The sequence below is a fragment of the Balaenoptera musculus genome, chromosome 13 (assembly GCF_009873245.2).
Source record: "Balaenoptera musculus isolate JJ_BM4_2016_0621 chromosome 13, mBalMus1.pri.v3, whole genome shotgun sequence".
Classification (NCBI taxonomy): domain Eukaryota; kingdom Metazoa; phylum Chordata; class Mammalia; order Artiodactyla; family Balaenopteridae; genus Balaenoptera; species Balaenoptera musculus.
Genome location: NC_045797.1, coordinates 51,316,699 through 51,338,200, shown reverse-complemented (window position 1 = coordinate 51,338,200; position 21,502 = coordinate 51,316,699). Strand labels below are relative to the sequence as shown.

Genomic DNA, 21,502 nt, shown 5'->3' with positions numbered 1-21,502 from the left:
AAGGGTGGGGCGGGGAGGGCATCTGTGCTCCCAAGGGCTGCCAGCTCTGAGTTGGCTGTGGGTCCACCCAGCCAATGGCCGCCCTTGCTGGGAAACCCTAAATGTAGGTCTTCCCGCAGCAGAGGAGCTGTTTCCCTCAGCAGCGTAATTACAGTGATTATGTGCATTCAGATTACATGGTAATAAAATTAGGATCCAATCAGTCCAAATTGAAAACAGATGAGTTAGGAGCAAAGTAATCAATGACAACATAAATAGAAAAGCCCAAAAGGAAACTTAAACATGCAGACTTGACATCAGAATTGGGGAGGAGGGTGAGTCGTTTAACCTCAGCGGAGAAGTTTATTTGGGTTTGGGGGCTGGTTTGAGCCAGGGTTTAAATCGGGTACAGGCTAGAGCGTGGTCCTGCTGGAGGGCTGGGGGGTGGGCTCCAAGCAGCCTTCCCTGCCCTGGAACAAAACCTTCTGTACCTCCCTACCTGCCTTGGACACTTAGCACAAGGCATTGCACTTTTTGTTGCATGTGTGTTTCTTGAAGGCAGGAACTCACTCTCTTCTTTCTTGAAACCCTGGCCCAGAGTTAATGCCTAGTGCTTACTGGATGGGTCCTACTTGCCAATGAGCGCAGTCACTTGTCGGGGAATTCTGCCTTGTTTGGTACTTGCCTTTCTATCTAAACGGGGAGCTTCTTCACTTACTGTTTCTCACACCCTCAGCCCTTCTCTCCCACAAAGAACCCTGCACATAGTAGGTGTTCAGAAATACAGAATGACACCTGCTTCAGCAGTCCACGAGGGACAGGTGTGGGAAGTGTACATCTGGCTCACGGTTCTCCCTGGCTCCCTGGGTTGGCGCTGGGCTGAGAGCAGGCTGTAGGTGGCCCGGGGCAGTCTGTTCTCCTAGGAGGCCAGGAGAGGGGCAGCCCAGCACTTTCTGTCCTCAAGGCCGCGAGCAGGAAGAATGGGTCTGACAGGCGGGCAGAGGGGTGCTGGTGCTTATAATGGGGCACAGATCCTGAAAGGCGACTGATGCCACCTCCGCCTGCTGCCTTCGCAGCTGTCCTGGCTCACCTCAGCCCCCAGCAGGCCCAGCCATTGCCCAGCCAAGCCCCATGAGCAGGGGCCCGAGATCTGGGGATAAACAGTTTGGCCCGGGTTGCAGGAAGGGAGGCTGAAGCTGGGGCACTGAAAAAACGAGTTGTGCTGGGTGAAAGCGGACCAGGTGGCCGTGTGCCCAGAGGTGGAGCACCTGCTGTCCCTGTGTCCTGTGCTTATGCCCAGAGCCAGTGTAGGATGCGCCAGACTGGGTCTGGGTCTGAGATCAAGGTTGCCCCTGGGTGAGGGTGGGTGAGGAGGGGCCTGGGCAGAGGTGCCTGCATGGGCCCATGCTGGCTGCCCTGGGGTTGAGAGCACTGGCCCCGCTGCTTAGCCTGAGGCTCGCCTCGGTGGGGGAGGGCGTCCCAGGCTCTGACCCAGTGACAGCAGTGGGGCAGCCTCCTGCCTCAGCATGGCCAGCGTCTTGCTGGAGTCTCCAGTCAGTTATTTGGGGCAGGAGAAAAGGGAGCTGTAAATATTTTTTCATATCCCTCCAAACACAGTTAGTTCAAATTCATTTAATTAAAAAAGTTAAAACCTTTCTAGGAGGATAGGAGATGGGGGTGTGCATGTGTGTCACACACAGAAGGAGAGGAGGTTGTGGAATGGAAAAGCAGGCCATGCTCATCTTTGGAAAGGTCTGAGGTGCTGTCCCTCGGCCTCTTCCCCTAAGCGGGTGGGATGGGATGGTGGAAAGAGTGCAGGCTTTGGAGGCTGAGAGGATAGGGTTCAGATTCCTAGCTGTGTGACTTTGGGTGAGTAATTTACCCTCTCTGTGCCTCATCAGTAACCTGGAAACAGTCACATCCACCGTTACAGGGTGGCTCTGACTGCCAGAGCTGAGCAGTGTCCCTGCTTATTTAGCATGTGGGAGGTACCTGGTAAATGGCAGCCATCCCTGTGACAGCCCCTTCAAAATAGCAGACTCTCAGAAAGGATGCGCCTCTGTGTTTTTGCCTTCATTTTTGAGATTCAGGGATGGGGAGGGCCAGGAAGATGGATTAAGTGTTCAGGAGGCCAGAAAGAATGCCAGCTCTCCTGCCACAAGCTTGTGGAAATTAGGAAGAGTACCTGTTCCTTCCAGGAAGAAGAAAGTGCATTTTCAGTAGAGCAGATAACAACAGGTCCGGGATCCTATGGGAAGCAACTAAGGAGAAACTGGAGGTGCTGTTTAAGCAGAGCTCTGGGGGCTCAGAAATGACCTTTCTCTGGTTCCCAGGGAGGGAAGAAGAGGTGAAGATTCCAGGGGTACGAGCTCTTTGGCCCACTGCGAGACGAACCAGGCAGCCTGAGCAGGAGCAGAGCGTACGAGCCAGGAGCCTGTTGGTGTGGGGACCAAACGAGGAGAATTGGAGAGGTGCAGGAACTTGGAAAGGCATGGGAACGCTTTCCGTACTTACAGAAAGCAAAAGCAAAGGGTCAAAACGTTACATCCTTCGATGCATCCTTTTCCCAAAGGGACAGAGAGGAGAAAAATGAAGACCCACAGAAGGCAACCATGAATCAGGCAGCTCAGAAAGATCCAAATGTAGACTCAGAAGACCTGGGTTGGAAATTCAGTTCTCTCACTTACCAGCCAGGTGACCTTGGATAGGTCCCCTAAGCACCCTGTGCCTCAGAACCTCAGCTGTAAGACACCCATTCCATCAAGTGGCTGCCGTGCTACGACACGCCAGGTAGGCACCCAACTGCTCTAGAATTGCAAGGGAGGAAGAGGGAGAGGATCTCCACCTGGGTTTTGCGACAAAGTTACATGGCCTCCACAGGAAAGGAGGTATTAAAAAGCAGTGTAGGAGGAGAATGGTTGAAAGCTTTGGAAACCCCTCACCCTAGAAGTATCTTGATGAGCAAGGAGGTCCCAGTGCTGTAACCCGAGCAAATCTTGCAGAAGCAGCGGCACAACTCCAGAGCCATTAGCTGTTAACTTTGGAGGCCACAGGAGGAAGTATGTGGAGATTGGAAAGGGCAGGTGAGGTACTAGACGGCTGGGTGGTTGTAGATGGGCAGGCGCTGGGTGGATCAATCAGCAATTTACTTTTCACATTGTAGGTTGAGACTCATTAGTGGATTGTGAAATAGAACTTTTTCAAAAAAGAAATAGATAATCAGAGAATAGCATAGAAAATATCCGAGTGTATTACCCCCAGTAGAGGTGAGTATTGTGACAGGGTAGGTGGGTGGTTACACGTGTGTGTGTCCCAGACCACGGGACAGAGAGGTTGACCGACCTGGCACAGCTGACTGCACAGGGAGACCCCGCTGTCCTTGTGTAGAGTTGCTCCTTATCTGAGACGAAGGGTCAGGACAGAGACAAAAGGCAGACAGTGGTGCCCCCTCTCTGGATTCCAGGAGGGTCTTTGATGCCACTTCCTAATTTGTCAGTGAGCTCATGTAGCCCTAGGGGACAGGGACTCTATTCAGATGGCACTCGCCACGTGTACTAGGCTGAGACTTAAAAAAATTCTGGAAGATTAACTATAGATCTAAAATCACAACCAATAGTAATAATAGTAGTTTATGTTTATTCAAGCACTGTTCTGAGCATTCATTGTGTCTTTATCTCATTCAGTCCTCCCCGCAACCCTGTGAGACACACGCCCGTTATCCTCATTTTACAGAAGAGGGAACTGAGGCACAGCAAAGTGAAGTGACTTGCCCAAGGTCACACAGTAAATAGCCACGCCAGGATTTGAGCCCAGGAAGCCTGGCCCCAGAGCTTGTGTTCTAAGCTGCTAGGCCGTCCTGCTCTCTGCATGGAAAATTTACCCATGGGCATGGTGCTGACTCTGGATTTAGGTGGGATTATCATACTTCAGAACAAAGGTGGCAAAGCCATATTTTCAAGGGCTTTAGGATTCCCACTCCTGTCTTAGATGAACGGGAATTGTGCGTTATGTATATATTTTTTAATATATATTTTATATTTGACCCCCAAACATATTGGGGTTTTTTGTTGATTTTTAATGCGACATTTTTCCATTTTGCTAGCTAGTTAGAGCACCCATGTATAAATATATTAATACTGTATGTTATCATATTGTATATTATCATATTTAATAGAATTGATAATACTTCTTTTCGTTCATAATCACATGACTCCACATGCAAAAAACTCTTTTGTGGTAGGTAAGAGAAATCAAAACGGTGTCGGCCATGTAAGAAAATGGTACATTGAAGCCTTGTGGGTTTGATTTGAGACAGATGCTGACACCACACTTAAAGACCATTTTAAACTATGTGGGCAAGCCTGGCAAGTACTGGCCAAGGACAGCTACTAACCTGGGGTCAGAGTGGACCACAAGTTGGACAAGCTAAGGATGTACGTTGTCACTTTGTAAAGCTAAAGGATGGTGAGCTTTATTAATCCAGAATATGATATATATAAATTGGAGAGTAACTTTTCCCTGTTTGCCAATAATTGCCGAGCTTTGTTCTTGGCACCCTCTCTACATGGGTTGCAGGAGATAGAAGCTGGCATTTGCTGAGGAGAAGGACATGGCCGTGAGAAGAGTGTATACACATGGAGTGCAAGAGGTTTCTGAATTCTATTTATAATTCGTACTTGGTGGTTTATAAAAAAGCTCGCTCCTGTTTGAATGGGGCATAATGATGCCTAAAGACAGTGTGGGAGACCAGCCGCACCAGCAGTAGGGATATTAACAGGGAGGCAAGATGCTGTGCTCACTTACCCTTCCCTTGGTGCCTCCTGCCCGCCCTCTGCCACGAGGCCTCCTTGGACAACCCCAGCCAGGAGGTTGCCTGCTCTTGGAGCCCCCATGGCCCCAGGCCAGCACCATACAGTGGAGCCTTAATTAAGAGCCACCTTGTCCTGTGGGGTCTCTCCCTCCTTAGGGATTCCGTGCGTGCTCATCCGGGCATCCTGCCCCCGTGTCATTGGGCCTCCCCAGCCAGGCCCAGCATAGAGCCTGGTGCTGCAGAAGCCTCAGTGGAGGTTTGTAGGGAGGAGTAGTTACACTGGGGGAGGGGGTCCAGCTCCCCATTTTGTAGATGAGGCCCTTTGGGACACAGAAATGAAGTGACTTGCTCAAGGCCCCATGTCTGTCGGGCCGAGCCTGTGTTGCGGGGCTTATCCTGTGCTTTTCGCTCAGCCTGGCTCTGACTTCAGGGCCCCGCAGCTCTCCTGAGTCCTGCTGGGCCACGTGCTCCGGGGAACAGATCTCTGCATCTACAGACTTGGGTCCACCCGGCCAGCCGACACTGGGCAGCAGGCAGCTGTGGGGTTTACTGAGCTGCTGCCTCCCCCGAAGCCCAAGACCTCAGGCCTGATGGTGTTACAGGCCCAGCTCCCCAGACGCCCATGTCCTTTCGGTGACCAGCCCACCAACCTGGAGGTGGCCCACTACCCAGGCCGGCAGCTTGAGCTCTACCACAGTGGGGCTAGAGAGCTGCCATTGTCGGCATTTGTCAGGGATGGTGGCCGGGCTGCTGGGATTCAGCCCCCCTCCCACCATCTCTCTCTGGGCTGTCACCTCACCTGCTCTGCCTCTCTTGTAGTTTGAGGTTTTTTATCCCCTCTGTTCAGTGGGTTCTCTGCTCCATCAGCCTTTTTCCTGCACATAGCTCACCATGGCTGTGCCCAAATGGTGAACTCAGCCCAACTCGCCTCCCCACGGCTAATGGCCTCTATCTCAGGGTCCTCTCATACTCCAAGGAGGGAGAGTCCACCAGTGCCCCCAGCTGTGGCCAGTGGTGAGGCCACAAGATGCACAGAGCTGTCCCTCTCCTGCTGGGTGGGGTGGCCTGAGCAGGGACGGGAGCAGAGTGCGGGCTCACTGGCTGGGGTGCCAGAACCCAGCTTCACTTTGTGGGCCCCTCCGGATGGAGGAGGGGAGATGTTCCACACAAGGGGGCCCTGACGCCTGGGCGGCAGTGGGGCTGTGGGTATGAATCATTCAGCCCCTTGGTTGGGGGCGGTACCAGTTGTTCTTGGTGACACTGCCACAGCAGGCACACGGGCAGATGACATGCCTGGGTGGGTAGGAGGGAGGGGACCTCTGGGAGGCCTGTGGGCCCTGAGTGGGCACAGCTGAGGCCCCCAGCTGTTCCCTGCCTCCCAACAGGCCTGCCTGCCGTGGGTGCCCCAGAGGGCTGCCTGCGTGCCCCTCTCTCCGTGTCACATGTTGTGTGTGATGTGTGCACACGTGACCTGCGCCAGTTGGTCCCTTTCCAACTGGAACAGTCCCTCCTGCTCTCAGGACAAAAACAACCCCAGGCCTTTTTCCCCTGAAAAGTTAGAGCTCCCGGTGTCAGGGAGCAAGGCCACAGCCGGAGCCAGCGTGGTGGCCTGCCCGCTCTGCAGGGTTTGCGGTGTCCCAGAGGCCCAGTCCCCGAGCCCTGCCTTCCCCCCGCTCCCGGCTTCCCTCTCTCTGCCAAGTGGGGCAGGGACAGACACGGGCAGAGTGAGGAAAGGAGCTGGCACAGACTGGCCTACTCCTGGGTCCAGGCTCTCAGAAGAGCAGCTGTCGGGGAGCTGGATCCTTAGAGCAAGGGAAGCTTTCCCTGTGAGAGGTGGCGTCCCGTGATCTTGAGCACAAGGCCTCTGGGTGGGGGAAAAGGTCCAGGTTGTTGCTTGTGGAAGAAACAGCTCTCCTTCCATTCAGTGACTGTGTGGCCTCAGGAAGGCGCCTGGCCTTTGTGGTCGGGCACGAGGAATTGCAGTTCTGAGGGTCCTGGGCTGGCGACTATGAATGGCGGTCCTCCTCGGTGACCTGCGCCTCTCCTCTTTGCAGCTGAAGGAGGCGCAGTGCTTCGCCATGATGGTGATCCAGCTCGGAGAGGAAGCCGGGGAGTTCCTCTCCAAGGGCTACCTGGCATTGGGTCTCACCTACAGCCTGCAGGCCACCGACGGTGAGTGCTGGGGCCTAGGAGCCTCTGCTCGGGGTGACTCAGGCCTCCTAATGGCCCCCCGGCACAGCCCACGCTGACCTCTGCCCCTGGAACTCCTGTGGCGCTTGCCGTCTGTGATGCGCCACCAGCCCTTGACCGCACAGTGTCTTCTTTCTGGTTCACCTTAACCGTCAGCACCACTGTCATCTTCTGGGGTCTTTGAAATCCCCCCAGTGCATGGCATAGAGCTGGGTCCACAGCAGGCGTTTACTGAATACTTGTGCTTGGTGCATGGGTTTGCCGCCTGGAGTCTGGCGTTCTGTCCCGAACCCCGCCGGCTCAGCCGTGTGTTCCCCCAGGGATTGGCAGCCACCTACTTCTGTATCCTTGCAGCCTGAGGGAAAGGGAGTGATAGGCCCCCACCCAGACCAAACCCGGAATACTAATCAGCCCCAACCCGCACCGCCTGAATGCCAGCCCCTGGGAGCAGGCTTCAGAGGCCCCACACAACGAGAGGTAAGAACAGCTGGCACTTGCACCACGAGGGGAGGAAGAGGGGTGAGATCCTGGTGCCGTGCCGGCTCCTTGTTCTCGAGTGACGGTAGTCACTGTCTCTTCAAGGTATCGGTGAGGCTCTGATAAGGAACCCGGGTGTCCCTACACACTGGTCAAGTGAGGGAGTCATCAGTCCCTCAGAGTCCAGAGACCCTCCACGTGCCTTTAATCCTCTAGAAGCAGGCTGCTTTATAAGCTGGGGACCCCTGACATCCATCCATGCCAGCAGCATCTTGACCTGGTCTGGTTGGAGCCTGACAACAGTCATTTTAAAGCTTCCCAAGGGTTCAGTGTGCTGCTAAGGCTTCGAATGCCTGTGCTACCGCATTTAAAGATGATATAATTTACCAGAAAGGTGCCCGGTTTGGGTTAAGTCGAGAAGCCTCATGGGGAAAGTATAATAGAGGTTTCTGGTGGCCTCGTGGGAGGGGAGTTAGTGTTCAGTGGGTACAGACAGTCTGTTAGGGACGATAAGAAAGATCTGGAGACGGATGGTGGTGATGGTGGCACGACATGGCGAACGTACTTAATGCCACGGAATCGTCCACTTGAAATTGGTTGAAATGGTTAGAAAAGAAGAAGCCTCATCAGTGAGGAAGCCCAGGGAGGCATGTGGCCAGGACAGAGGTGGTAACTTTTCCCTAGAGGCTTGGGCCTTTGGAAGGGTCAGTGTGGCCCAGGTGGCCCTTGCCAAAGGAGTACAAGGATCTATTGTGTCAAGAATCATGCCAGGAGGCTAGGACCAGGGCGACACCTGCACCCCTTCCCCCAGTAACCAGAGCAGAGGGTGGCAGCATTCCGGAGCTGCTTGAGTGCGAGCATTTGCCAGACGGGGTCCCGGTGGGGGCTCTCCCTGCAGAGCTCTGTGCCCTGGGTGGGACAGAGCTGGGTCGGCCCCCCCTCCAGCAGCCCCTCATGGCTTCGTCTCCATCCTGTCTCCTGCAGCGACTCTGAAATCCAAGCAAGATGAATTGCACCGGAAAGCACTGGAGACGCTGGAGAGGTGAGGGAGGCCCGAATGGCTGCGTTGGCTCGAGGTGGCTCGTTCTCATGTTCTCTCAGGAGACCCTCTGGTGTAGACAGAGCAAAGGTTTCTGTCCCCATGTTGTTGACCAGCAAACCGAGGCTCTGAGAGCTCACACAGGAAGCAGGGACAGGCCTTTGGGGTTGGGTGGGCGGGTTGAGCCCTTCCACAGGAGTAGAGCTCCCCCCAGGCTCAGCTCCCGTCCTGCTGAGCTCAGGGGACGTGAGCTATAGCAGGAAAGCACCTTGCACAGTGACCTACAAGTATAGCAGGGACTCAGAGTGTTTGCCTCCTGCCAGCCCCTCTGCAACCTGAGGGCTGTGAGGACGCCTACCCCAAGTCCTCACAGATTTCCTGGGAGCCCAGAGTCCAGGAGGGAGGGAGGAAGGGGAGGGAGGGGGAGGCAGAGAAGCCCCTCCCCCAGCAGCAGCCCTTCCTCCCTCCCCAGGCCCATCCTGGCTGAGCCCCCTCTCCACCACAGCCTGGGGACCCACCTGAGCATCCCTCCCCTTCCTTCCTCTGGCCCATCACAGGGCACTTCCCCATGAGCCCTGCGTGTCTTGCTCCCTCAGAGCACGGATGGCGGCTGCTGGGTAGGGGCCTGCCCTGGACTCCTTATGCCAGCTTCCTGGGAGCTCCCCTCTGGGGCAGGCTGTTCTCAAGCCCAGGGAGGAAGGAGAGGCCCATCCTGGCAAACCCCCTCTGAACTCCCAGGATCAGGGGACATCTCCTTCCCTCCCCCGCTGGCTCTTCATTCCCAGCGCTTCTTGCGCAGAGAGGCCATCCCAGCCCCACGTCCTCCGGGAACTGTTCCCTTCTGTCCCGCGGCGGAGAGGGCAGACTTCAGGCTCTGTACCAGGCCACAGCTGGGTCAACAGCTGCCCGGAGGAGAGGGGCTTCCCCCACCCACCAGTCCTGTCCTCCCAGACGGCCCCCACCTCAGCCAGAGCCAGCCCTCTCGGCACCCACTGCCCCTGCCTTGGGCTGCCCGTGGGCTTTCTGCCCCAGCCATCGTCTCCCGCGGGGCACCCTCCAAAGCGGGCCCAGGCAGAATCTCCAACATTTGGCCCTGCAGCACCCAGCACAGGGCAGGCATGCTGGAGACCCACGTCACACGCTGGTTGTCGACCTTGATGGCTGACTTGCTGCTCCCTTGCCCCATACAGAGCCCAGCAGCTGGCGCCCGGTGACCCCCAGGTCATCCTCTATGTCTCCCTGCAGCTGGCCCTCGTCCGCCAGGTGAGTCCTCACAATTCTAACACCCAGGTCTCTGGGGGCTGCTGATCTTCTCCTGGCCCCACTGCCTTTATCAGCTGTGTGACCCTTTGCAAGTGACTTGACCTCTCTGAGCCTCTATTTCCTTGTCTGCTATGTCAGCACCTTCATACTCCACCTCAGAGGGGCCTAGTAAGGATTAAGTCAGCTAATGTGGTAAAGCCCCTGGCCCATGGTGGGCCCACAGGAAGGGGTTATTCTCTGCCCTCACTCCTCCTACAATATGTCCGTCTCCTGAGAAGTTGACAGGTGACCACAATAAACATTTGCTTGTGTCCTCACCTTCTGTTGAGCTTTCCCCAGGGGTCTGGAGGAGTAGAGTGATTGGCGTGTGGAGCTGTTTCTGTGTGACCCAAAGCTTTCCTCCAACCCTGTGGACGCCACCGGCAGGCTCGGCCTCCGGGGGCTGACGGGGGCCTGCTGTCCGCCAACCACCTTCGACCTACATGGCTCTCCGGGCCGACCCACCTTCCTTCTCCAAGCTGAGCTGTTGGTGCTGAGAGGACACTGGTCTGTCCAGGGAGTGAGGCCGGGCAACCCACCCAGCCAGTTGCCTTTCAGAAACGAGCAAGAGCTCCCGTCGCCCAGGCCCCTCAGAGTCTCTGCTTTCACGTGTGCCCCTCAGGCTGGTGCTCTGTGTGAAGCAGGACCTCTCGGTGGCTTTGATCGGGTGAGCGTGGACGCTGGGCCACTCGGGAACTGCAGACAAGCCAGCAGGGACCCGGGCTGGGCTCCAGACTGTTGGAGAGGAGTCTGCAGAGCCCCCATCTGCTCGCGGTCAGGTGACAGGCAGCCTGGCTGACGAGGGTGCTGCCGTACCCCCACTGGCCTGGGCGAGCCCTGCATCTGATGAGGAGGGTGCCGGTGGCCCCATTTGACACCTGAGGCGCTGAAGCTCTCCTGAGCTCAGGAACTGGGCACTGGCCAGGCCAGCACAGTGTCTGCTCCAGAGCCCACTCTGACCCAGTGAAGCAACCCCATGGGGCTCTAAGTATCCTGTTCCCCTGTCCCATTTGGAGACTGGGCACTTGGAGCCTTGTCCACCGGCCTGGTGGGTGGTTTTACTGGTCGATGTCAACTTCTAGCCCCTGGTCTCATCTTCAGGGAGCTGTGTTTCCAGCCCCTCTCCCCCTGTGCCCCTGGCTCCTGACTTCCAGGTCCTGGAGGAGGCACTTCGTACCTCTCTGCTGCTCTCTCCAGAAACATCGGTCTGCTCTAGTGCTCCCAGGAGCATGGACGCAAAGATACCCGAGACCAGTTTATTTTTAGCCCTCTGTAAAAGAACCGGTGCTTTCCTTGCCAATCAAGTTCCTGATAAACCTTTGGTGATGCATGTTTTAATACCTTTAAGTATTCAGCCGCCTCTGATGAATGGCGTCTGTCCTCCCAGAGAGATGGCTGGGCCAGGCCAGTGGAGCCTGGCACCCATTGTCCTTGGGGACCCAGATCTTGGTAACCTCAGGGGGTTGAAGGTCCCTGAACGAACCCTAAGCTAGTCCTGTCTGCCTGGGTCTCTGAGCTCCTCTGGCCCATCCTGCCCAGAGCATGCATGGCTGCTCAAGTTGTGAGGGCCGAGGATTTGGACACCCAGCCCAGAATAACGGGGCAGGAGCAGCCTTGGGGAGGCACGGGCAAGCCAGGCCAGGAGCCACGCTGACCTTAGCTTCCTCCTTTACTTTCCATGACCTTTCCACAAGGGGAGGTCCCCGTGGGAGGACTCTGGGCCTGGCAGTAGTGCCCACAGCCTGTGCAGAAGCCGGATGGAGACCAGGCACGTGCCAGGGACCAGAGGCCCCAGCTGACCTGTGTCCTGTAGGCCCCTCAAGGAGCATTGGAGACCGGGGTCTGAGGTTTGGTGAAGAACAAGACTTTCTGAAAAGGGCTCCTGAGGTTCCTGGGAGGATGGGGTCCTGGTGTGGACAGAGTCCCTCAGGACTGGAAGAAAGGATCTTACCTGTTCATTAGCTGCCTGGGCTTTGGGGGCTTGAAGAGGGAAACTCACGTTTTCAAACGTGTTCGATACTCAGCAGGACATTTTTCCTACGTCGTCTCACCCTCTCAGCCACTGTTATAGGTATGACCGTTATCCTCATCTTGCAGCGTAAGGACTGCAGCTCAGACAGGCCAAGTCCCCTGCCCTGGGCGCCAGCTAGGAAGTGGCAGAGCTGGGGTCCATGCCCCCATCTGACCCCAGAGCCTAAGCTCTCGCCACTGTGAGCCTCTGAGTAGGAGGCAGCATTTGTCTGTCAGCCCCCATCACTGCGTGAACAGGTTCGGAGAAGAGTTCCGTAGCTAGTGGGCCGGGTGGCCTCTCCTCCCAGCCCCACTCCTCCGGTTTAGTTGGTGCTTCCCGGCCGATCCTTCGTGGTACGCTGTGAACCTGCCCCTCTTTTCCCTCTTGCGTGGGGACAGCACTAGCTTCCAGGGCCTGACTTTGGACAGCAGATCCCTCTTGGCCATGTGATTTGGGGGTGGGGGGGATGTTTTCTCATCAGAGCCCCTGCCTGCCCCACAGTGCCTGGGGTCTCACTTGAGTCTGCTGCACCCTTGTTGGCTGGCATCTGGCCCCAGAGTCCGGGGAGAGGTGTGGGCCTTGGGGAAGGTCGCTCAGCTGGCAGTTTTCTCCGGCAGATCTCCAGCGCCATGGAGCAGCTGCAGGAGGCCCTGAAAGTGTGCAAGGATGACGCCAATGCCCTCCACCTGCTGGCGCTCCTTTTCTCCGCCCAGAAACACTATCAGCATGCCCTGGACGTCATCAACATGGCCATCACGGAGTATCCCGAGAACTTCAAGTGAGTTCCCCATGGACACTGCTGGGCTGGCGGGCTGGTCGTGCACACGCTGAGCGTCAGGGCGGGGTGGGGACCTGTGGGGGCGGAGCCTGGCTCTGGCATTCTGTTCTGGCCAGGTGTGAGCAGAGGGCACACACCTGGTGTGGGGTGCGAGGGCAGCTCCACGTAGCCTGTTGTTTGTATTCGGGAGACAGCCCTGGCTCTTGGTCTCCACCCTGCATTTGAGAGATTATTAAAACTGAAATCAGCTCACTTTAAAAGACAGGTCGCTTAGGGAATACTACACGTAGATAAAACAACCTGTGCGGACAAGGGATTAGTTAGCTAATCCCAAATATAATACAGCAAGACCTACCGTGTAGAAGTTTATTTTTTACTTTTATACAAATACACGAAGGACAAGGGTCCTCCTCTTCCAGTACCAGTTACCTGGCTTTTTTCCAAGCTCCATCCTCATGCCTATCTGGTAGGGTCTGACGCACGGTCTCCTGCCAGCCATGTGTGTGCACATATGTGTGTATGAGTGTGCCTCTGTGTGTGTGCGTTTATTGTCGGTTACGCTTCGGTGGAAACAGAAACTGTCACGATGAGAGGGTTAGAATCCTAGAGTGGGGAGGGGTCGCCTCACCCAGCCCCTGGGTCAGAGTGCATGTCACAGAAGAAACAAGAGGCTGGGCCAGGCATCAGACACTGTCCTTTTTCTGAGTGAAATCTTGCATGCAGGTGGAAACCGTGAACAGATGGGAGCAGAGCTGTGCTGTGGAAGCCAGGGAAGGGGGCCCACATGCTGGCCCCTCGGTGCCCCCAGCCCAGTGCAGGATCCTCCCGTGCCAGCATCTCCCACCTGACTGCATGAGTTGAGTGGGGGGTGGAAAATCCACCTGCCACCCAGCCCTGTGGAGTGACCCTAGGGTGTGACCATGGCTCTTTGCAAATAAGTCCATACTTTTCCCCATGGATGAGACCCCTGGATTAGCAGGAAATGTCGCTGAGTCCATTACTGGTCAGGGATCACTGAAGAATGTCATTGCTCTTCAACTGAAAGTGCATCCTGCTTCTGCAGCTGCGCCCTGCATTGGGAACAAGCTGTGTGTGGCTCCAGTTAATTAAACCCCTGATCCAGTAAATATCACTGCAGCCAAACAAAAAACTCAGCCCCCTTCGCCCTGACCTCAGCGTCCTCAACAAGGTCTGTATTGCAGGCACTTAAAGGCCCCTGGTCTGGGTCTGTCTGCCACCCAGTGCCTCGCTGGTCCCAGGTGGCTGAGACCTTGTAGAGGCTCCTCCTTTCTGCAGAGACTGCCTTAGTGTAGGAGAGGCTGGCAGGCTGGTGTCAGGGGTGTGGGAGGCCTGGCCCAGGGGGATGCTGGTGGGTGGAATAGACCCCTTTCCTCTTGCGCTTGTGCCCTTATGGGAGCCACAGCAGGTCCCTGGCTGTCACCTGTGGTGCCTCCAGCAGCTTGCCCCTGCATCTTCTCAGCTGCTGAAAGACTGACATCTGTCCTGCCTCCAAGGACTATTGTGAGACTCAGACAAGAAAAGATCTCACAGTCAATTTACAACTGGCTTCAAGGACAGCAGTGGGGGCGGGTCTGGAAGATGGTCCACAGTGTAAGGCTGGGACCTGGGACCCGAGGGAGGCAAGTGCCCGCAGTGGGCCAGGAGGTGGGGGAGGGCGTCCTGCACATGAGGGCAGGGGAAGCTGTGAAAAGGTGTTCAAGCTCCTTAGCTGCACAGGAGGTTGCCATTCCTGGGGGGCAGACTCAAGACTCCAGGAGAAAAACCCAGCTTTCATGGAGTTGACTTTTGAAAATCTTCCTGAATTCAGGGATTAGAAAGCAAAGCAAAGAGGATCTTGATTTCCAAGCTGTGGGGTGACCTTTAGTTAATGGAGCTTGAGTTTAAAAAGGCAGAAACGTGGTGAGGCAGAGACTGATGGGCCTGCGGGGACAGTGGGAACCTGGCATGGTGGGAACCAGACACCTGAGCAGCTTCCTGAAATCCTGAGGGCTTCCGACGGAGCCCTGGACACATGTGCTGGCCTGGCCATTGCTGGCCACTTTGCCGGGGGCCTCAAGGGGGCAGCAGGCTCCGTATTTGCACCTGGGTTCCAAGCCAGGCCAGGCCTCGGAATGCAAGAGATCCCCAGAGCAAGCTTGGAGATGCCTTTGCTGGTCCCTTCTCCAGTCCTGGGATTGGGAGGCTCAGCCGGGAGGGTCACGGGGAACAGGCCACTGCTAAGCTTGGTCCCTGAAGCCATGGGCTCCGTGGGGTGCTGGTTTTAGGTAGCAGATTCCTTGTGCTTTAGTCAGGCCGCTTGTAGGGGAGGTCGCCATAGTAACCAAACAACATTCCTGGGCTAATGATGGGAGCTTTCCAATAACCAGCCTGTCAGTCACTGCTCCCACCCCAGACCTGGCAGCCTGCCAGACCGGTTTTGAAAGCCCAGGCTATCGGGCTGACAGAAGAGGAGCAAACTGGTTTGCCCTTCCCTTCCCCTCCCCTCCCCTCGGTGGCAGGGCCGCCTCCTCCCACCCCTCTTGGGTTTCTGGCCAGCCCAGCCCAGGTCCTGGGGGCCTTGGAAGGTCCTGGGGGAAGGGGTGTCGGAGCCCTAGGGAGCTCTCCCCAGAGCAGGAGCTATATGGCCCTCTTGACAAGCCAGAGCTCACCACTTGTAAGCAAATGGAACTGGTCACAGCATCTCCCCCAGGAAACCTGGGCTGTTTTGGAAAATGTTTGAGCTGATAAACTAGGCATTAGCTGGGGCCAGACTGACTGAATCCGGCTAAGGCCAAGTTGGCCTCGAGGGTACCGCTCTGATCTCTCCCTGGCCTGCCTCACCTTTTTCTCAGGTTGCGTGTGATAAATTTCTAGTGGTGCATTCCACCGATCAGAAGGGATCAGAGTCCTGGGGCTTCTGTTAATGTCTCTGACTTAAACCCAGCGTGTTTATTGGATGGTTCTTATTAGGAACTTGGAGTAGATCAAAGGGACGCTTAAAATACCAGCACTCCAGTGAGGGGGTTGGAATCAAAGGTATTAGCACAAACATAGTTTATCACTTTGCCAGGTTCATGAAACATTTTTGGCTGCCACATCTCCTGATGAGGACAGGAGCCATGGGGTAAACTTGCAGGCCATGTGGTGGAGGGAAGTGTTAAACCAGGCATAATCACTGGCACCGGCACACTCTTCCCCAAAGGTCAGTTCCTCATCGGTGAAGCTAGCCTGACATTCAGCGTTTCCCTTCGCTGGTGGTTCTTTGCAGCCCTCCTGAGACCTCGCTCCACGTGACACTGCGGTCAGAGGGTCTTCAGTCTCCCTGTAGCCTCTGTTCACACTCCAACTAGCAGGGTAGATGGTCTAGGTTATTTTGTTTGGGGAAGAGGAAGGAAAGGAAGGAAGACAGATATTTGCAGGTTTTTCCAAAAGGAATTCTTTGTTTTAAAGCCGTTTTAGCTCTTCGCTCCCTGATCCTCACGCCTATCAACATTTTCTGGTGGCAGGCACTGTGGCCTGGGGCCCTTGGCTTTCAAGCAAGAGTGGCCCAGCCTTTCTGCCCCCGGGAGAGGGCTCAGGAGGCGAATTCGTGCCCATGAAGTAGGGCTGGCCTCCCCTCTGCAGTGGGTGGTCTTCAGGTCCCCAGGTCTGCTCACTGGGCAGAGATTATAGACCAAGACCAAGGTGTTTGCTTCTTGGTGTCTTATACCTGGCTGGGAGCCAACTTTTGTTCCATCTAAGGACCTGCTTTCTGGAAGTTCTTCCACCCCAAAATGGTTATGGAATGGCTCTGTGTGGTTTGTGTTCATATCTTTCAAGGTCAAGAATTTGTGTTTGGAGAGTCACCTGGGGGTAACTGGAGGTGACCTGCAGCTGAGGGAAGCTGGGCCAGCCATTGGTCAGCACAGATAAGGCCGGGGGTGCCATGGGCACAGGCAGCTGTTCTGCGGGTGGGCCAGAGCTTTTGAAGCAACGAGGTGCTAACTCCTGGATGTGGAAGCTTATGGGCTGTCGATTTTAAACGTCGGATCACATTGAATGAATTCATTCAGAGGTAGAGGATCAGTGTGAACCTTAAAAGACTGGGGGACATGAGTCAGTGTAATCCTCCAGAACCAAGGAAAAATTACTGGTTTTTTAGGGCTAAGAAAAGCTGCCGTAAGTGTCCCTTGCAAGTTAGGGATTAGTCTATGGGAAGATTATAAAGATGGGCCTAACTGTGGCCCTCTCCCTTTTAGGGAGGTCCCTCCTGTTAGAGCTTTAAAATAATATCCTCAAAGAGCGAGTGTGTGAGCTTAGTCAGTTAATTGCCCTGGTGGAGTCTCTCCCAGAGGCGTGGCATTTAGAGGAGCCTGAGACCTGTGACCTGGCCAGGGTGAGAGCCAGGTGATTACAGCCCTTGCAGGCGAGGGAGTGGCTGGTTCCTACTCACATACGGGCTGCTCCTCCCCTTCTCCCTGCCGCCCACCCTGGGCTGCGGATGGGGCCTCTGAGCCCCACCTCCAGGCCTTCAGGCCTGTCCCTGACAGTCCAGCCCCAAGAAGTACCCTCCTTACGTCGCCTTGCTTGCAAATCCTGCCCATCCTCAGAGACTCCCCTTGGGCTCCACTTTAGGCCTTGAAGCTCCTGTACTCAGAGCTGAACCACTCAACTGAGTATCTGATTCTCTTCTTCTGTTTCGTTTCCTAATTGCCTTGGATGTGTTTCTTGAGCTTCCCCGAGAGTGTGGAAGCACCTTTGGGGCAGAGATTATGGCCTGTCCTCTGCCTCCCCTTCCTCCCTGTAGGGAACCCACAGCTGGACACCCAGCACACCACTAGACCCCCCCGATGGGTAGACCGTAGGAGTTGTTTTGTTCGTTGTTCTGGAAGGAGGGAAGGGAACACATGGGGATGTTGGCTCTTACAGCCCTCAGAGCGCTCTCATACCCCTTCACCCTGTTTTGTCGTTGCTTTGGTTTGATTTGTTTCCTTTCTGGGCTTTACAGCCCTCCTACTCTAAAGGTAAAGAAACTAACGGGAGAGTTAGATGGTCTCTCAAGGTCAGAAAGCTGATGAGTGGCAAAGCAGGAACTAGAACCCAAGGCAGCTGATTGACTGAACAACCCTGGTACGCTTGAACCCCAAGTGCTTCAATAATAACAAAATAACAACACACCCAGTGCTTGCTCTGTGCCAGGCACTGCTCTAAGCACTTTTCGTGCATTAACTCATTTAATCCCCTCAGCAACTGTGGGAGGTGTAGGAACTATTGTTACTCCCACTTTCCAGATGAGGAAACAGAGGCACAGAGGGCTTAAGTAAGCAACTGTACGTAATAGGGGCTAGGTAAGTAGTAATGACAGGTCATAGTGGACTGAACCATTTATGAAGTGCTAGGCCTTTTATGTGCATTGTTTCCTCATAACAGCCCCCAGGGTGTAGTGATACTGTCATTCCCATTTTACAGATAAGAAACTGAAGCTCTGAGAAGTTGAAATGACTGGCCAGAGGGTACATGGCTACAAGAAGGGAAGCTGGGATTTGAACTTGGGTCATCAGACTTGGGCCCCGTTTTCCGGGACAAGACCCACTTCCTGTAGAAGCCCACGCTGCATGCAGGCTCTGGCCTCCTGGCTGAGGAGTTAGACTTTCCAGAGGCGTGGCCGCCTGACTCAGAGAACAGCCTGCTTTTTCCACTCAATTATGTGTTTTCTATAAAAATAGAACTCTTCATTAAAACAATGCAGCACAGCCATCAGCTGGAATTACTAATTACTGTCCTTTAAAGAGATAATACCCCCTTTTGTGCATTCACCATACCTGCCGCCACCCTCTCCCCCACTACAGAGGGCCAGGAGCCAGAAGCCAGGGCCCCGGAACGCACACATGGGGCAGTGGGACCAGAGGAGAGAGTTTCTGCAGGATGCTCTGCAGCTTTGTTTCCTTGGTTCCTGGTCATGGGGACCCTACAGCTTTCCAGGCCTCGGTGAGTCCTCGTGACTCAACTTTCTTCTTCTGTTGTCCAACAAAGATGTGTTGAGTGACATTAGGTGAGGCACTGGGGAGACAGAGATGAGAAAGACGTGGTTCTGCCCCGAGCGTAGGGTCTGGTAGGAAAGACCGGTAATGATGGAGCGGTCTCAGGATGAGGGCTGACCTTTCTTGAGGGGTGGCTGTGCACCGGGGCCGGCTGCCTTGACAGTTTCTGTTGCCCTTAGTCCTCCCAACAGCCCTCCTTGGTGGTGCCGTTACTGTCCCTGCTTTACCAGCATCCGGTAGAGCTCAGAGAGGTGAAGGCACCTGCTAGGAAGCAGCAGGACCTGGAGGTGTACCTGCATTGCCTGATGCCAGAGGCTGTGTTTCAGCACGACATCCTCCTGTTTGCTGGGGAGTGAGTCAGGGGCCAGAGGTGGTTCCCTCAGGTACACAGCAGGTACTGTGTTCGTGTTTATTGCACATGCTGAGTAAATTTTATAGGGAACTTCTTTCAAGGAACATGAAAGTAAAAACGTGGGCCCATTGTGCGTGCCTCCCACACAGCCCATGTCCTTCCCTGCAGCCAGCTCTGCTCCGCCAGCATCCCCCTGCCACCGAGAGTGGGGTGCTGGGGTGAGCAGCAGGGAGGGAACACCAGGGAAGATGGTTGGAGGCCCTGGGGGAGGGGGATGGACGAGATGACCTCTGACCCCAGGACAGTGCTTGCTTAGCCAGAACTGCCATCACAAACATATCCCCCATTTACAAAATAATTCTTTTTTTAAAAAAAAAGGTTTTGGAAAGGCTCATGCTCACCCAGTTCTGAGGAGGCCCACCCTGAGATGGTTCCTCTTCACAGCAGTGGAAAGAAATGATTTGTCCTAGCCTCAAATGGGAATAGCTCCAAGTCTTAATCCTTTTGACAAATAATTAGCAGGCTGATCCTGGCCCAGGAGTTCAAGCCAGGCAGGGCCTGGGAGGAGAGAGAGGAGGCGGGGCGCTAGGCCCACCCGAGCTTTCCCCTGGGAACCTCCATCATCAGCCCTTGGCCAGAGCGATCACGAAGATTGGCAAAGCCAGTGACCTGTGGCGACACCCAGAGACGCTGACCTCGCTGGTGTCTCTCTTCCCCCACTGGAGGAGGGCTGGCCCAGATGCAGACAGACAGACTGACTGACTGCAGGGCTGAGATCGTTCACGGTTCAGCAGGGGCTGGCTCTGTTCAGGTCCGATGGGCACCTGTCTTTGGCCCCAGGTGCTGACCCATATAGGTGACTCGGAAGGTGGCCGGTGTGGGCTGCCAAGGCTCCAGTGGCCGTGAGGGAGGGTGTGCGCTCTTAGAGGGTGGGCCCGCGGCTACCCTGGGCCTCCTTGCTAGGAACAGGGTGCACATGCCTCAGCCTTTGGAGTGCGCAGAGTTCCAGGACCCGGGACTCTCCTCCCAGCAGCCTCACCCCTGCAGCGGGGACAGAGGGCATGGCGTTTACACTGACGCTTGCTCCTTCGCCTTCCCCAGAGAGAACTCTCACTTTCACATCTGCCTTCAGATGCAATGGCAGCGCGCGTTTGGCCTTAAAAGACCTCAGTGTTTATTCTACATCTTAAAAAACAGGAAGGTGCTTGCAAGACAAGGTCACGGCCGAGGTTCATTCACCCTGACCGGGTTGGCTGTGGCTCTGTCCCTCCCCTCTGATCCTCTTCCTTTCTCATGCCCATCTTTGGTCCCAGGAGCCACCTGGAGCCAAAGGTGCCACCTGCCTTGCTGAACAGGCCATGAAGCTCTGGGGTTTTCTGAGAGCCTTCAGAGACACCTGGCCTGGACACTGCTTTTGGGGGTCTGCTAGGCCTGCATTTTTAAAGGAATCCCTTCCCTGAGCCTTGGGCAGGCCTGTGCTTAAGGACTTAGTACAGCTGTGGGTTTCTCAGCTGCTGCTTCTGGGTCATCACAGTTCATCCTGCAGGAGTCCCTGGGGCAGACAGGGCAAAGAGACTCCACTCCTATTTCACAGGTTTGGAACCTGTGACATGCCCAGCTGGGTAGCAGCAAAGCTGGGACTTTGGCTCGGGTTTCTCACTCCTGGGCCAGTGTCTGTCTACCGAGTGACGTTACAGTGCAGGGTCAGGACAGCAATGTGGCCATTCCTCTTCCGGAATGGCTTTTGTCAGGTCGTTGGAGGGCTGCAAGATTCCAATACCCCAGCCTTCCTGTCTCAGAGACTCTCCTCAGTTGTGCTTTTGGCCCTGCCTGGGTGACTGTCCTCTGGAATGAAGACCCCCAGTCACATGGAGCCAGACGCTTTCATGTCACGTCCAGAACTCCCTGTTCCTCCCCAGGCCCTGGGAAACTTTGCTTCTGGACAGCTTAAAGTGGAATCAGCCAGCACTTTGCTTGTGGGCTGCGTGAGTCCAGCCCTCTCTGCAGTTCTGAGGCATCAGTGAGCAGATTGCTCGCCTGCCTCCTAGCCAGGAGCCAGCAGCAGGACGTGGGGCTGCCACAAGCCGGCTCTGATTCACCATGGATTGCGAGGCGCAGAGCGTGGCTGGAGGGTTGTAACAACACGCATTTTCATAGTGTTAAGCTAAGTGGACACCATGTGCTCAGCTCTGTGCCAGGCACTGGGGAGGCGAGGAGGGCACTGACATGGAGGGAGGCAGGGTCCTGTCCTGCAGGCAGTCGTCATCCAGGTGGGGACACATGGCAGGACACAGGACAAGATAAATGGTAGTTTTACCATCTATAGGCAGGACTGGCTGCAGATTGTTTCTAGAGTATTTGAATATTTCAGTGCTTGATATGAGTTTATCTTCATTGTTAAAAGCATAAGCCTATGTGGCAAAAAAGAAAAAAGTGTGTATACACACACACACATACATACATATATGAGAGAGAGTAATTAAGTGCTAACTGAAGATTGTCCTGAGCGTTCAGAGAAGGGCAGAGGTGGCCACGCTTCTTGGA

General features: G+C 55.3%; 1 protein-coding gene across 5 annotated transcripts in view; it reads left to right on the top strand.

The window, feature by feature from the left end:
- The window catches only part of TTC7A (tetratricopeptide repeat domain 7A), a 140,966-nt gene that overhangs the window by 78,684 nt on the left and 40,780 nt on the right, over positions 1 to 21,502 (top strand). For 4 of the 5 annotated variants that reach the window (XM_036873051.1, XM_036873050.1, XM_036873054.1 and 1 more), the window contains exons 12-15: positions 6,844 to 6,961; positions 8,441 to 8,498; positions 9,686 to 9,758; positions 12,426 to 12,586. In XM_036873051.1, coding sequence (XP_036728946.1) covers positions 6,844 to 6,961; positions 8,441 to 8,498; positions 9,686 to 9,758; positions 12,426 to 12,586 — 410 coding nt within the window. The remainder of the gene's footprint in view (positions 1 to 6,843; positions 6,962 to 8,440; positions 8,499 to 9,685; positions 9,759 to 12,425; positions 12,587 to 21,502) is intronic. The other variant, XM_036873052.1, reaches the window with a different exon arrangement.